At 37.7% G+C, this 12,957-nt stretch overlaps 4 protein-coding genes across 5 annotated transcripts; 3 read left to right on the top strand and 1 right to left on the bottom strand.

Annotated features, from left to right (window-relative positions):
• The first annotated feature begins 1,744 nt into the window (after positions 1–1,744).
• Positions 1,745–5,198, top strand: LOC100177253 (alpha-(1,3)-fucosyltransferase 6). 2 transcript variants are annotated; one of them, XM_002131255.3, is made up of 7 exons: positions 1,745–1,991; positions 2,244–2,340; positions 2,540–2,713; positions 3,397–3,513; positions 3,791–3,995; positions 4,277–4,452; positions 4,720–5,198. In XM_002131255.3, the coding sequence occupies exons 1-7, from the start codon at positions 1,769–1,771 to the stop codon at positions 5,087–5,089; spliced, it is 1,362 nt and encodes a 453-aa protein (XP_002131291.1). In that variant the 5' UTR covers positions 1,745–1,768; the 3' UTR covers positions 5,090–5,198. The 2 variants fall into 2 exon arrangements, with proteins under 2 accessions (XP_002131291.1, XP_026690519.1); XM_026834718.1 differs by having other exon boundaries at positions 1,745–1,943; positions 4,720–5,164.
• Positions 5,199–6,522: 1,324 nt separating this feature from the next.
• Positions 6,523–7,903, bottom strand: LOC100177254 (ADP/ATP translocase 3). Its single transcript, XM_002131138.4, has one exon. It carries the CDS (start codon positions 7,735–7,737, stop codon positions 6,826–6,828), a length of 912 nt encoding a protein of 303 aa, XP_002131174.1. The 5' UTR covers positions 7,738–7,903; the 3' UTR covers positions 6,523–6,825.
• A 411-nt stretch (positions 7,904–8,314) lies between these two features.
• On the top strand, positions 8,315–10,628 carry LOC100179598 (E3 ubiquitin-protein ligase ZNF598). Its single transcript, XM_002131116.4, has one exon. The coding sequence runs from the start codon at positions 8,465–8,467 to the stop codon at positions 10,520–10,522; it is 2,058 nt and encodes a 685-aa protein (XP_002131152.1). The 5' UTR covers positions 8,315–8,464; the 3' UTR covers positions 10,523–10,628.
• A 403-nt stretch (positions 10,629–11,031) lies between these two features.
• On the top strand, positions 11,032–12,481 carry LOC100179597 (mitochondrial ubiquitin ligase activator of NFKB 1-like). Its single transcript, XM_002124178.4, has one exon. It carries the CDS (start codon positions 11,285–11,287, stop codon positions 12,365–12,367), a length of 1,083 nt encoding a protein of 360 aa, XP_002124214.1. The 5' UTR covers positions 11,032–11,284; the 3' UTR covers positions 12,368–12,481.
• The last annotated feature ends 476 nt before the right edge of the window (positions 12,482–12,957 follow it).

Raw genomic sequence — 12,957 nt, 5'->3', positions numbered from 1 at the left:
CTCTAACAACATATGAACCATTCTTAATTACTTTATGTGTACACACTACAAGTAAACGGAAAAATTAACAGAATATGACACTATTTCAACGCGCGGCGCTTATCTTATAGCAAACGCAAAATATTTTACGCAAAAAATACGTTTTGAGCGTTTTTTTAATCTGCTATAATTTTTGCGTATGCGCTTTTGCCATTTGTTTAACATGTAGAAAACTCGAGAACGTTTTAAAAACCACGACACCTAACTACCATGGCAGTCACGAAAAGCAAGACACCGGACAACAAGAAATTCGCTGTATCATCACACGCTTTATGCCGATGGTCAACAGAATACAATAACGCCCGATGGTTAAGAAACCTCGGCGACATTTTTGGTCTCAATTCGTTATCCAATACACGGGGACCGAAAAAGCAAATTCTCAAAAGCAGAGTCATGACTCTGCTCAAAAGTATATTGTATTTATTTTAATCTAATATAATTTAGCTCGACATATTATTTATTCTTTTCTAGCAGAATATTTTTAACGCATCTACAACTAAACTGTTGCAGTTGAACTTGGTAATAATTTCGCCTACTCAATTTTATCATTTGCTTTCTGTAAACGATATGGTATATTCACAGTCTTGTGTCTTTCGTAAGTAGCTATGCTACATCTTAGCAATGCTACTCAAACGACAATATATAATAGCCACTCTTCTGCAGTCTGTAATTTGTACATTCGTCCTTTTATACACATGTTATAATGCATTATTGCTTGCTTGAAGGTAAAGGCTATAATTTAAGCAGTTTTTAGGCATTTGACCATGATACAACGCATACAAGATAATGATGATTGGAACAGTTGAATTTGGCGCAATATATATATACAATATTAGGGAACCCAGTTCGGATTACCGAAAGCAAAACACGGGCCTCTCCATACAGATTGAAGCTCGCTTTACTCATTCAGTATTCGGTTCTTCGTGTGCTGTATATAGTGTATACTCTATAACATAATAGTGTGAAAGAACAAGACAAGCTGGTATATACATACCAGGTTGGGGTAAGATAGTAGGCTATATGTTTCTATTCTCTTTTATCGTTTCCATTACATATATATAACCGTATTCACACGACTCGAGAGAATGGACGAGAGAATTAAATGAAAACATGTGCCATCTTTCACCGACCTATTTATATCCACATATACCAGTTATAATTAAACTGATTACGTTGGTTACGATGAATGGAGCAAATGATATTCACCAATCCCCGAACTAACGAATCGCGTATAAAAATGACTAGGATGTGACGACTAGGAAGCGGTGATTTTAGTTAACGGTTGTGATACCGAACAATTAAGCACATATAAAATGGACAGGCGAATTTTAAAAACGCCAAAGGCAAAATGGTTGGTCGTCGTGCAGGCTTTTCTTCAAACAGAGCAGAAGTTTCAAGAAATAAAATGTTAAATTTTAACCTAATAAATCTACCAGCAGTATAGTTACTTATGGTGAAAGTAATGATTCCAGAGCTATAAACAGAACACGAAGGTTATTTGCTTAGTATAAAGGCGTACAGATTAAAACTAATAATCACTATGATATAGACTGATGTTTCGGTATACGAAACAAACAGGGCAGAGCGTGAGATCAGTTCCAGGCTTACAGCACATTAAAGAAGTGCTAAAAGAATAGTATGTACACGTTTATGGTGCGCAAACAGACTAGAAATTGTAATAGCTTTTACTTTAATACTATACTGGTCGCAGACTAGATACTGCTGTATAATGGTCAGCTATAGGTGTCAAATTGGGCATGTTTTACGTAAAGTTAAAACTGTAATCGTTCTTTCTGTGTTTGGAATGGCGTTGGTGATACTGATTGGTTTAAGTCAACACGACGGAGCATTGAGACATTTTACTGCAAGTCAAACATTAAGAACCATTCCGCCTTATACAGAAGGCAAGTTCACGAAACCGTTGGTTGGAAATGTGAAAATTAATTTTCAAGGCGAGTTGCTCCTTTACTATATATATAGTACCATAGGGTGAAGGGGACCGTTACGATCTAATTTCTATATTTTGTAATCGTGTTTTAAAAGATTAACAACGTTCTTATAGAGTTCGTATAATTATTTTTTGTTTACTACCAAATAGGACGAGAAAAATAATGAAAGCATATCCCATCTTAACCCACCCTACTATATGAAACTTCATCAAATCGAAACTCAGTGAAATAATGTTTGTAATTACTAAATTTCAGAGTACGCCATATTTTCAGCCCCGGTAGTTAATGCTGAATATAAACACCGCATTTTCACAGAAGGTGAAACGATCACAACAAATTCTGAAGAGGCTGGGTAAATTAGTTTAATTGTAGTTCAATTAATTTGGTGTAATGCTTATCGTATAGCTTATAGAGTTGGTAGTATGACAGGGCTTACTAATGGTTCGCTTTACAACGCATGCTATAATAGTGTTTGTTTAAAGTAGACTTTTACGACTATGACGAAACTTTAATCGACGTTTATGTTGATTCATATGTTTATGTGTTGGCAGTCGTCCACGGCTAATATTAATTTGGAACACGCCGGCTTCAGTACAATCTCCATTCCCCATGCCTGAGAAATGTGGGCTGTGTGATATTACCACAAACCGCACGCTGGCAACAGAGAGCGATGCAATCGTAATTCATTATCGGAACACAAACATTTTGCCAGACCCCAAAACCAGGTATATTTGTAGCATGATATAAAGTGGACTGTACGTTAGTATTACATTTGTACATGCCGGCAAAACGGTAAATTTTAGCATCCAGAAGATGTATGCAGTTCTGTGACAAAAACATAAAAAATGTGACTATTTATTTATGCGTGACGGGACAACAACAATAGTTATAACATAGTTTCATACAACCTCCTACGAGTTACAACGTATATAAATTTATGGGTTATTATTTTCTAACGTATGGCTGAAAATTTAGACGACTAATAAATGACCTTTAGGTTTGAGCAGTTAGTCAAGTGTCCAGTAACACACGAGTACAAAGGTGGTATAAATAAACAGGCCTCAAATAAATAACCTTTAGGCTGTGCTGGTGGGCTCCCTATAACCACTGTACCAGCACGATTACGACAAGGCCACCTGTAGAAGCTGTAAATTCTCAATAACGGCCAGTTTTCTGTTACATAGTGGGTTGGGGTTAGATGGGACATGTTTTCTTTTTTTTCCGTCCCATTTGGTAGTAAACAAGAACATTTAAAGTAAACAAGAACATTTAAAGAATTATAAACCGTATTCTCACGACTCCCGCATAACTTTTTAACTTTTTAAAACATCACGATCAGAATATTTGGATAATTTGTGCTAAAGGTGTCCCGTCTTTTACCACCCTACTACTAGTTTAAATTCTACAGGCGGTCTGACCAACTTTATGTTTGGCTATGTCGAGAATCTCCTTGGACAACGAAACACAAGTATAAACTGGACTTGACGAAGTTTGACAACTATTTCAATTCAACGATGACGTACAAGTAATCACAGTTATTGATATTCAGTATAGGCATGATGGAGCGATCGCTAATTAGGGATAATGTAAAGTAAAGCAAATTAAACGTTAATTACGTAGGTGTGTCCAATGCTTATATATTAACATAAACCACCTTGTACGAAAATCAAGAGTCTATGTATAGTCTATATGAGCCCTTGTTTTTGTCAGCTGCAATCATATATAATGTGTTTTTTTTTGAAATTATAATATTACGTCATCGTCATGGCGTATTAAATTCTAATACATTTTCCAACTCGCAGAACGTCGTCAGAGTTTTCTCACCCTTACGTTGAGATTTTACATCGGGAAACTAATTCAAAGGCCGGTTATAATGTCCCTATGCTTGTACAAGATGTGAACGAAGTGTTGTTACGCAAGAAATACCTTGTGGCGTGGGTGGTTAGTAATTGTGTCGACACCGCTGGAGCCAGAAGACGTTTCAAGCTTGCCCAAAACCTGATAAACGTAAATATATATATATATAGATTGTAGCCTATATACTGTGGGGTAAAATGGTTATCGTTAGCACATAATACCCAATGTCCTATAACAATGTTTTTAATAATAAACAACGCTATTTTAGAGACGTGAGAACGCGTTTATATATTTCTGTAAATATTCTGTGTTTACTACCAATTGAGGCGATAGAATAGAACAAAAACGTGTACCATCTTACCCCAACTTACTATATTCACGATTTGGGATATTTTTGTAACACACACCTATTCACCATAGCATTTAAACAGGCTGGTCTACAGCTGCATCGTTTTGGGCGTTGCTTCCCTGGCTCTTATAGCCCAGAAAGTCGGAATCCACAAATGTTTGAAATGCTCAGCCAATACAAGTTCTATCTAGCTTTCGAAAACACGTACCACTGTAAAGAGTATGTAACGGAAAAATTTTGGAAGAACGGAATATACAGGTATGGTCTTATCATTTTGAGGCCTTTACGGTGCACATCCGACCATTTGGATGCTTTCTGGTTCCAGACATTTAATATTAAACCACAGTATACGTTAAAAGGATGGTATACTATGATTAAACCATAGTATACTGAAGTGATACTATGATTAAACACTGTTCTTAGTTTAATACTTTTTAGTTTAAGAAGTCGAATGGTTAAATTTTTGCTTTGTCCAGCCATGTATTATATTCAATATATAGCGTTGCTAAAATTATATTTTAACAGCGGTGCGGTGCCTATAGTATGGGGTCCTTCAAAAGAAACCATTCGTCGTATTGCTCCACCTAACTCTTACATTCACGTTGAGGATTTTCAATCATTGGATGGTTTAGTTAAATACATAAACTACCTCGACCACAACGATACCGCATATGCTGAGTATTTTAAATGGCGAAGGGGTATGAACCATGGACAAACCAACAGCGACCCTTCTTTGAAAGCGCTTGAAAAATCGCAAATGTACGGTTACTGTAGTCTGTGCAACGCCTTAAATTCAGGCAGGTTACGTCGATCAAGTTATATTCCATCTCTTGACACACTGTGGTATGAGAATGAGAAGTCATCATGTTATGCTCCTGCAGACGATTCGTGGTAATAACGCATTCTATCGTTTGTTATATATACTATTTCATTAACACATGCAGGTGTCATATACTTATCGTACAGGTATTTTTACTTCAAAATAAAGTTTTAATACAAACACATTACTATACCAGTGAAGATAGTAATTTCAGATTAATTTTGACACACAGCAAGCTGTTGGACTATATTATGTTATGCATTACCTGTTTTACATTAAAGCGTCGACATTTTTTAGTTTTTAGCCAAGATTTTGTTTATTTAATCATTGCCGTTATTCTTGCGTCAATGCGTTTTACGTTTCGTTCGTGAAAGAACCCCCAGTCTTCATCGCTATATAAGTCGCATAGGTGCATGCAAGCACGTGCAAACATATATAAGTTTTACTCGTTTGTAAATCAGTAACACAATACAATGCTGATGTGGGTATCTGTTGGGTCAATTGAGGACACAACTAGTTTAGCGGTTGCGAGCAAAGTGATTTAAATGTGGTAAGTTATATAGAATCTAAGTCCCTATATATAGCCAGTTCGAACATGTATTCACAAGTGGCCATATCGACGTCATAAATGCTAAGGACACGTGTCTTTCGAAGTAGTCGCGATTCCACAAATAACATAGGTTTACTATATATGTATATACTGAGTAAGAGGTTACTAAAATTATGTACTGTATTCGCGATATACCATTATAGGCCTACCCAATGCAATAAAAGAACAACGCTGGAAAGTTCGCTACAATATCGTTTAAAAAACGAATTGGATTGGCACATCGGGTTATTAACACCGACCTGCGGATTTGTTAAGCGTATTGATTTATGTAACTGAACTACGTAACTGACAAAATGTAATGAAAACGCCGGTAAAAATCAATAGAAAATATGTTTGTACAAATTGCTTAGTGCAATCAGTTTTTTTTAGCTTGATTGCACACATGTTAGAGCGTTCTCTATAGGTACTATACTGTTCTAATACCGACGAAAGCTTAAATCTGAAAACCGTGCAGCGAAAACCCGTTAAGTTGTCTATGACTCTATGCTGTGACGTATAGTCATTGGATACGATTACAAAATTTCTTGCCGGTGTATCCAATAGCGACCAATGGGTTCACGCGGTTATATAAAGCACAATACCTGTGTTCTTGAACAAAGCGATCGAAGGTCGGCTGAATGTTAATATCCACACTACTGTGACTTAGCCGGCGTTACGCCGGATTTAACCCGCCTGCGTAGCTTTGACGTATCACAACGACATTAACTCTTACCGGCATAGTAAATGATTAAATTAACCGCCTAATACATAAGTTTTGTTTGACCTTACGTTTTGTCCTACTCCTGTTTAATGAAAATTAAAGTTACTACACTCAATCCAAATGTTTCAGTATTCCCTTTTTAATGTTACTTTTGTCCAATCTAAAAGAATTACACTGTTTACCAAATAATGAAACTTGTTTTACCGGTTCCGAATTAATTTATTAGGAAAAATATGAACAGCAACGTTGCACAACACAAAATGACCGACTCTGTTGTAACAACAACAGGGCAATTTCGCTAAGTTTTCAACACGAAAATCGTAAACTTGAGTCATAATTATAAGTTAAGGGTGAATTTTCTAAAGAGAGAATGATAAAACCTCACAAAAGAGCAAGATAAGTTGTCTATGAAGGAAAAACTTCACTTAAGTGGATCATATTTTTTGGAATAAAGCATTACATAATAGAAGAAATATTTAAACCACAAAAATGTTCATGATTTTAGTGAACGGAGGTTCCAAAGAAGAGATTCTTCAATTCATCGTAGAGGACAAGCACCAAAGCTCCTCCTGTGCCTCTCAAGATGTTGGAGAATGCTCCCTTGAAGAAAGCCTTGCCTCCCTCCTGCTGCCTGATCTTTCTCCAGCAGTCGATGGTGCCCTTGTACATCAGATCCTCCTTTGCTCTTCCGGACTGCATCATCATTCGTCGTCGGACAGTGTCGAATGGGTACGACAAAATTCCAGCTCCAGTGGTGACAACTTGCGCAATGGCCCAACTTACAATGATTGGCGTGTTCTTGGGGTCTGGGAGCATTCCCTTAACAGTGTCATAGGTACCGAAATAAGCGGCACGGTACACAATGATACCTTGGATTGAGACAAGGAAACCTTGGTAAAGACCACGGACACCATCTCGCTTTGCAATGGTAGTAATGCAGTTACCAAGACCAGTGAATTCACGACCTTTGCCGCTGCCAACGTCAGCAGCTAATCTTGTTCTGGCAAAATCAAGTGGGTAGACAAAGCACAACCCAGTTGCACCAGCAGCACCACCTGAAGCAAGATTTCCGAGAAAGTAGCGACCGAATTGCTTCTTTTTGTCAACGCCGGCCAAGAAAATTTGCTTGTATGTATCCTTGAAAGCGAAGTTAAGAGCCTGGGTTGGGAAGTAACGAATAACGTTTGCCATGTTACCTCTCCAGAAGGAGATCATGCCCTGCTCTTTCGGGATTCGAACGAAGCAGTCCACGATCCCCTTGTATTGATCTTCAACGGCAATTTGTTTGGAAGCGGCTTGAACTTGGAGCAGAAGTTTTACTCTTTCAATTGGGGCGACGATGGTTTTGGAAATAGCCGCGGCTGTGCCACCGACAGCAAGATCCTGGGCGAAACTTTTGGCGCTGAAAGGCATTTTTAATAAATTTTCTTCTTGTCTTCGACTTGAAACAAAAAATTGAACGTCTGACTGGTCTGCTGGTACAGATTGAAGTGGATAGAACTGCCAAAGCAAAGCAAGGTTGAAATGAACGACCTTTATTTTAACTTCCAGAATCCCGGATGTAAAACGTTGCCAGTGTACCTTTTTCTGGTACCCTCACACTCAAACTCGATTGCGCAATCGCACTGAATTTCGCAATAAAACGACATATTTTGTTAAAAATATAATACAAAATCATTTTTACATAAAAATTATTATCCAGTTATAATAAAATGTGTGACTAAGCAAACTTACGCATATTAAAAGATTAACAGCATTAAACGCGAAACTATATTTTTTGCGACACAATCCAACAGTCTGAATAAATGTAACATATTTTCTCTAATAAATCTGTGTTTTTAATATACTTTCCTTTAAAATTTGTCTCAACAGTCGTGGATTTAAGAAGTGAAATTCCATTTACGTTTTAGGGGATTTTACGATGACGTAGCAAAATAGTAAGCAGTTCGGTATAGTAAGCTTATAAATGGCAGGCTGGTTTCATCGTTATTTGACTGAAATAGGAACTTCATATTTTATTTGCGTACGAAATATCTTAACCAATTGTTTTTCATCGAATAAAACAACCGTGTACAGTCTCAGATTGATTGTATTAAACTTATACAACGTGCTGTAGGTAAGTTCCTGTTTTCCAGTGAAAATGAATAAGCATCCTCGAACAAGAACAATGTCGACAGGCAACGACTGTGTAGTATGTGCCCACCCTATTGACGTGTATGCTGTTGGACACTGTGACCATGTTATCTGCTTTAAGTGTTCAACAAAGATGAGATTGCTCTGTAAAGAGAAATATTGTCCTGTTTGCCGAAAAGAGTTAAAAAAGGTGATATTCTCGTCCAACAAAAATAATTTTGTCAACCTCAATGCTAAAAGGCTAATTAAAGAGACTCGTTACAATTTGAATGTATTTTTTACTGATGCTGCTACGGAGACAAAGTTTATAAAACTGCTGGAACATCAGTGCCAAATTTGCCCTAATAGACCTCCCGATACTAACTTTCAGAACCTAAAATCTCACATACGTAAAGAGCATGGCATGTACCATTGCGAAATTTGTCTAGAGCATAACCGAAATTTTACTAGTGAGTATAAAGTGTACAGTAGGAAAGACCTGGCCACACACAAGCGCGTTGGGGACGCAAATGACCGCTCCCACAAAGGCCACCCACTATGTAAGTTTTGTGACGAACGTTACCTTGATGATGATAAATTGTTTCACCATCTGCGTACGGAGCATTTCTACTGTCACTTGTGTGAGCACCTTCACTCAAATGATTTCTATGACAACTATATAGAATTACGGAAGCATTTTAAAAGCGACCATTTCCTATGTGAAATAGCAAACTGTAAAAATGAAGAATTTACATCAGTTTTCTCATCTGAGATTGACCTAAAAGCACACTGTGCTGTGGCTCATAAAGATATGAAGTCTAAACAACAACAAAAACAAGACCGGCAGATTAATTTAGGTTTTCAATACACAAGGAGACCCCCACCTGCCTCAAGAGGAAGAAGGCCACACAATCCTCATCGATCAGCTGCTGCATTTGAGGATTCAAATGACATGGAACTAGCAGCAGCCATGTCACTGTCTATGAAGGATGTAGCCCCAGCACCTACAGAGCCAGATGCTCCGGTTACAAAAGATCAAAAGCCACCTGTAAAGCAAGAGCCAGCGCAGCCATCTCTTTCAAACCTCATAGAATCTAACCAGTTTCCAGGTTTAGGTGACACAGCTTCAGCTGCACCACCAAAACCAATCCCGGCTGTTTTAAGGGAAAAGAAACCAGAAGCTGCTGCAGCTCCACTTTGGACACCCAAGTCAAACTACCCATTACAAAGCAATAGTACTAATGACTTTCCTGCTCTAAGTCAACCAACTACTAAACCTAAACCATTCCTTCAGCCCCAAGCCGTTGCAAAGAAGCCTACAAAACAAAAACAGCCACCTCAAAGTGCGCCCAACTTAAATTCAAGACAAAATACGAACTCTGCTAGTTTAAAAAGTGAAGACGATTTTCCCTCTTTTTCAAAACCAAAACAGCCACTTCAAAAAGGTCCAAACTGGAAATCCCGACAAAATGTGAACTCTACGATCTTAAAAAGTGAAGAGGACTTTCCTTCTTTAGGAGGAACTGCTAAACCAGTTGCACCATGGAAAACCCAGCAAAATTCAGTCATTAAAAAAACATACATAAAACCAGTGGCTGTTCATAACAAAACCTCTACTGTTAATGCCAATAAAAAGAAACCAATATCTTCGGAAGTAAGACAGAAAAATCGTTCTGTAGTTGGCTATGCAGGAAATTCTAATGAAGAATACTCCGATAGTTTTGTAACAACGTCGCAAAACTTCCATCGCTCTGACAAATCAAGTTTAACTAGAATGGTGCAAGATACTTCGCTATTAGATGAACCGGCACATTACGAACTGGGCTCAAATATAACAGTCACTAAACAGCAGCCAGTAAGTAAGCCAGCTATGAAGCAAAAGGCATTTACAAAGGAGGAACAAGACTTCCCAGCTTTGTATGCAAGTGGGGAAATACACTGGGCACATGCGGAGCCTGTTTACCGACATAACATACCTTCTCATTATACTTACAATGACCACTACCCATCTAATTCACATACAGACCAGCAACAAAATGGAACGGATTTAAAATTGTCGAACATTTTTGATTTCCCTTCATTATAACATGCCTCTTGCTTATTTAATGCTCATCTATTCAATTTCTTTCTTCTGTTCTAGACCTTTTCCGATTGTACTAACTGTTTACAATAAACTGTTCTATTGGCTTTTATTATTTGTTTAATTTATATGTAATAATATTGCTCTGGGTGCCCAACCTTGAGTTATCTGCACTGAATTCATTCAAAAAAGTGGGAGCAATAAGTTAGATTTGTTTTTTACATAAGCTTGTCTTAACCATCTCTGCCTTTAAAAAGTTTGGCGCATATAGGCTCCTATATCGTACACTGCAGACCCCAAAAATTATGATATAGTAGGGTGGAGGAAGATGGAACACCTTTAGCACATAATATCCAAAAATCCTGATCGTGTTTTAAACAATTAAAAACGGTCTATGAGAGTTGTGGGGATACGGTTTTATAATCCTTTGAATGTTCTTTGTTCACTACCACATGGAACAAGAAAATAGAATGAAAAAGTGTCCCATCTTCCCCCACCCTGACCCTACTATATAATATTTTAATATTTGTTCATGTTATTGCTGGTTTTTAATTAAGGATTTTGTGTAATGTTGTGGTGATTAAGCTGGTTTGGTTAAAGCTTTCTGGGTTTTAAAATGCTTTGAATGATTAAAGAATGTTATGACAAATAAAGAATAATTTTATGGCCATATTAAACACATGCAGTGTTTTAATTAATTGCAGTAATGGAGAATTTCGTTTATGTAGGTGTAGCGGGGATATGATGTAATTGCTAGAAAAGAATAAAATGTTTGAGTCACTGCTTCAGTTGGTGGATGAACGGTTCATCATTGAATCAACACTGTTAGCATTGGGTAGCTCATTGTCCGCTATTTTCTACTATCTTCAACACAAGTATAATGCTAAAGCTGACCAGTTGGAAGATGCTGTTATGCTTGATCTGGATTCAAACCTGAGATCGATGGTCAGAGATGCCCCTCATGGAATCATTCCATATGCTGCCATTAATGGCCATGTTAGGTGTGATGGTAATCCGTTAAGCTGCGACTCATTGCCAGAAATCAAGGGAGTTTTTTGGGAAAAAACTACAGCTGAGCATAAAGATGTGTGGGCCAAGTATTCAAACACTTGGCATAGCGTTAACCATACAGTTTCATCTCTATCTAAAAGAACACCCTTTTTTTTAAGCAAAGACTCAAAGTCTAAAGTTGAAGTAATCGACCCTGAAAAGTCTGCATGGTTTTCTGACAGTGTTGAAGTTGTACATGACTCCTACACACCACAATCACAGTCAGTTGTGGATAGTATTGTTGGCTTTGTAAGTGGTGAACGGTTAAAGGGCTTCAGCACCACAGAAAAAATGCTCCGCCTTGGCTCAAAGCTGTGTGTAATTGGAGAGATTGTGTTCGAGGACAATACTCTGAAAATTCGCCAACCTGCTGTAGGTTATGGTGAATACATTGTCAGTAAATTTTCCCAGAGCGAGATTGTGTCTTCCTTTCGAAGCAAGGGTAAATTCTGGAAAGGCTTTTCTATAATCATAGGAGCTTCGTCTGTAGTTGCGATATATTTCATTGTGAGAAGATTGAGGAAGAAATGGATAAGACTTCAGCAGGAGCAGAGGACACAAGAGGAGATGCGAGAAGTTCGACTGCAAAGAGCTCATAGAGCAAGACAGGCGAACAGGGAACCAGAATCAAATAATGACAATTCATGTGTTGTTTGTCTAACTAACCCCCGCGAATGTATTCTGTTAGACTGTGGGCATATTTGTGTTTGTATAGATTGTTTAGAAGCTCTGCCTTCGCCCAAACAATGTCCAGTCTGCAGGTCAGATGTAGCACGTAGTTTACCAATTTTTGTTGCGTAATTTCTTGTGATTTGTTATCAGGCAAAGCTTTGTGTTGCAGTTTAATAAATATCATGCTTACAAACCATTTTATACTTTATATCCTAGTTTATGTTATTTTCTCTTCAACTGTAGGCAGTAGAGTAGGCAATCATAATGTTAAACTTTTAATCAGTAGAGATTTTTTATTACATCTTGTAAATATAAGAATTATTCATTCGTGTATTTTACCATTGAAACATGGATGAACCAAACAATTCTGAAGACTTGTTCTCAAACCAAGAACACTCCTGCATGCGCATCACTGCAGAAGAAAATGAAACTGGCTTGAGCATCACTGAATACAGCCAAAACTATCAGCACGACAGTATGATGTCTTTAACTCAGAAACAAAAGCTGGAGAACCTTAGAACAGCCATAAGTCGATATCACAAACTAGCACATAAAAGTATTAGTGATCTTGAAAATGTAGAGCAAGCTGGTCCTAATGACATTTGTTATGTTAAATTGGTTGCATGCGTTTTGAGTATTGTTCCGATACATGAAATATGGGTGAGGTCGGCCTTAGCATGGAAAGCAAGGGCCACTGTGGTTCTGGGACACCCAGGTCA

This window comes from Ciona intestinalis, chromosome 5, assembly GCF_000224145.3.
Source record: "Ciona intestinalis chromosome 5, KH, whole genome shotgun sequence".
In the NCBI taxonomy this organism is placed as follows: Eukaryota; Metazoa; Chordata; class Ascidiacea; order Phlebobranchia; family Cionidae; genus Ciona; species Ciona intestinalis.
The sequence above is the reverse complement of the archived record's forward strand: the minus strand, read 5'-3'. Positions and strand labels throughout refer to the sequence as shown.